General features: G+C 47.6%; 1 protein-coding gene across 1 annotated transcript; it reads left to right on the top strand.

Annotated features, from left to right (window-relative positions):
• The first annotated feature begins 1,393 nt into the window (after positions 1-1,393).
• Positions 1,394-2,623, top strand: LOC128736639 (fork head domain-containing protein crocodile). Its single transcript, XM_053831126.1, has one exon. The coding sequence runs from the start codon at positions 1,394-1,396 to the stop codon at positions 2,621-2,623; it is 1,230 nt and encodes a 409-aa protein (XP_053687101.1).
• Positions 2,624-2,941: the final 318 nt, after the last annotated feature.

Genomic DNA, 2,941 nt, shown 5'->3' with positions numbered 1-2,941 from the left:
AAGAGGCACCATACCAGCCCAGTCGGTCGGACGAGAGTTAACTGCAGTAGTTGGGAACTAGCGTGTAGCGTCCATTGACGCCATTGATGGATGCAAAGTTGCGGCGCAGCAGCACCCGATGGAGACATAAGAAGTAACTAGAACCGCTTGTAGAAAAAAGTGGAATAATAAAATAATATTATTTCAGTGATTATAGCGAAAATAAATACTAGCAAAAACGTGGGGGAAGTAGCATAGGAAATATCGTTTTTTACTGATTCAAGAGCCGGCACGGGAGAGATATCGACCGCGCGGTAGCCATAGCAAATTGCACTTTTCTTTCGTCGTTTGTGTGATCGCCGGGGTGATGACTGATTGAGCCAAGTGTGTGAAAGCAACCTGCGGAAGTGAATCGTTTGCTGTTGTCATCCTACTCCTACCTATGAGAAAGCTTTCCAGAAGGGATTTACCTAGGGGCAGGGCAAATAAGTTGTCTCGCTCTGATACAGTGGCAGGTAAAAGTCGCTGCATCTTTTTCCAACACCGCCCCGGAGAATGCTGAGTGGAAGAGAGAACACGACAGCGGAACACAGTCATCATCGCTTGCTCAACCCCCGTTGAGCGAATATGAATGGATCGGTGTGTCTCGCTCACTCCGGATGGAAGTGTGGTGGGAAGAAAAGAGACGGAGCGTGGATTCTGCCGTAACCATGGCACACTGGGATCGGATGAATCTGTGGTAGTGTGTGGCCGCCTGTGCGCTGATGTCTGTTTTTACTGCTGCTCGCTGGTTGCTGCGCTTCGTTAAATCAGTGTCGTCGCAGCAAGAAGTGAGGAAAATCATCATCATCGGTCCCGCTAGTGTGCTAATCGGTCTTGACTGTTTTTGTATATTTTTGGACGTCCAAGAGTGTTGATATGTTATTTTATCGTTGGAACCCGTCGCTGCAATAGCAAAATCTGCTGCTTGCCCGTGCTCTCGTTTTGCCGCCGCATGTTTGTGCCAATTCTGCATCGGAGAATATCATCAGACCTCGGAGGCCACTAGTCGGAGTCGGTAACGCACCGGTCGTGGATGTGTTTTTCTGTTGTTTATGATAATAAAGTGAAATTTTGATTGAAAACAATGTCGGTGTGATATGTACCTTCAACCGTCTCGCCTTTTTCGTAAATGGTCCGGGTTTTTATTATTATTGGAAGCAAGACGATTAGTGAGAGAGTGTGTGAGTGGACTCAAGCTCGGAGAAAACCAGTTTAACGAAAAAAATATTTGCACAAACTTGTTGTGGAAGATAATATTGTTGGGAATAACAAATTTAGCTGTTTAAACTACAAACAAACAGCAAGTGATCCAGCGGAGACACGCGACCTCTTTGGCAGCTGATATTGTGTTTGAAAAGTGTACCCAGCCAGGATGCATACCTTGTTTACGGATCAGAACACTTTCTCGCGGCACTACGGTCATGTGCAGCCGGGATATCCGGCCAACACCGGAACCATGGCTCCTTCTCATCATTACCCGTACGATCAATACTCAAGATATCCGTACGCTAGGTCCGCCTACGCTCTGACGGCTGCCCATCAAAATAAGGAAATGGTGAAACCTCCCTATTCCTACATTGCTCTGATAACTATGGCAATTCAAAATGCTGCCGACAAAAAGATCACCCTGAACGGAATCTATCAGTACATCATGGATGCCTTTCCGTACTATCGGGAAAATAAGCAAGGATGGCAAAATTCGATTCGGCATAATCTGAGCTTGAACGAATGCTTCGTCAAGGTACCACGCGATGATAAGAAACCAGGTAAAGGCAGCTACTGGACACTCGATCCCGACTCGTACAACATGTTCGACAACGGATCGTACCTTCGCCGTAGACGACGGTTCAAGAAAAAGGATGCCCTCAGGGAAAAGGAAGAAATGGCGAAGCGCCAAGGTATGATGCTAGAGGAGAAAATGGGTGATATAAAGCCAATCAAAATTATGGGCGCTTCCCATCTGGATGGTAAACAATTTAGCCATCAGTTCAAGCGAGAGCCAGGACTTGATCTTGCTGCGCAGTGCATGGTTAAGGATAGTTTAACGCCTACGATTCTCAACTCCTGCCACGAAACGCTGGCTACGCAAATGAATCACCTTTCAACCGGTGACCATGGCTTCACGGTGGATTCTTTAATGAACGTCTACAATCCACGGCTTCACCATACGTCCTATCCGTACCACTTCAACGAAGACCAATTGGTGACAACATCGACGCAATACCGTCACCAGCATAGTACCGCCCATCATCCGCCTCCACATGGAGGATGGTACACGCCAGAGACTCCACCGGAATCGATTGGGAATACCTCCGGAGGCAGTTCGTCAACACCGACCATTCCGACATCGACGCAGCATTCGTCCGGCTTTCGGGACATGGTTTTCGAGCACAGTCAAACCAACTGCCAACTGGATACAGGCAGCCCGAGCAACAGTATAACGTCCGCCAGTCCACCGGTTATTCCAGGCACGACAAGCAGTTCTGCGGCAGCTGCAGCCGCCGTCGCAGCCGGACACCTGACCGCCGGTAACCTCAGTCATCTTGGACATTATCGGTCACACGTCGGCTACTACCAGGATTGTGGTATCAAGTACGTGTAAGAAAAGGTATCCGGGGCTTTAGGCTATGTGTACATTGTTCAGATCGCATCTCTCACGCTGTAGTAGGTGCTCTCTTGCTGAAGTGCGCTTGAAAGCATCAATCATTCATCGTTCCGTCGGCTTAGTTGCTGGTTTGCTATTCAGTACCATATGTGCTCTTCAATTCGAGAAGCTTCTTCGCCGAAAATGAGTGCTAGTTGGCCTTGAAAAATATTTCGATTCGTGCTTTTTTGTGGGAATTCGCCGTAAATTTTATAGGGATCGAGTTTTACTTTTTTTTCGTTCGTAGTGTATGTTCGTGCGTACACAGCCTGATTC

The sequence above is a fragment of the Sabethes cyaneus genome, chromosome 2 (genome assembly GCF_943734655.1).
Source record: "Sabethes cyaneus chromosome 2, idSabCyanKW18_F2, whole genome shotgun sequence".
Lineage (NCBI taxonomy): Eukaryota > Metazoa > Arthropoda > Insecta > Diptera > Culicidae > Sabethes > Sabethes cyaneus.
The sequence above is the reverse complement of the archived record's forward strand: the minus strand, read 5'-3'. Positions and strand labels throughout refer to the sequence as shown.

What these genes read in the sequence shown, in the direction of transcription:
- LOC128736639 (XM_053831126.1), top strand. Translation starts at nt 1,394, where the DNA reads ATGCATACCTTGTTTACGGATCAGAACACTTTCTCGCGGCACTACGGT.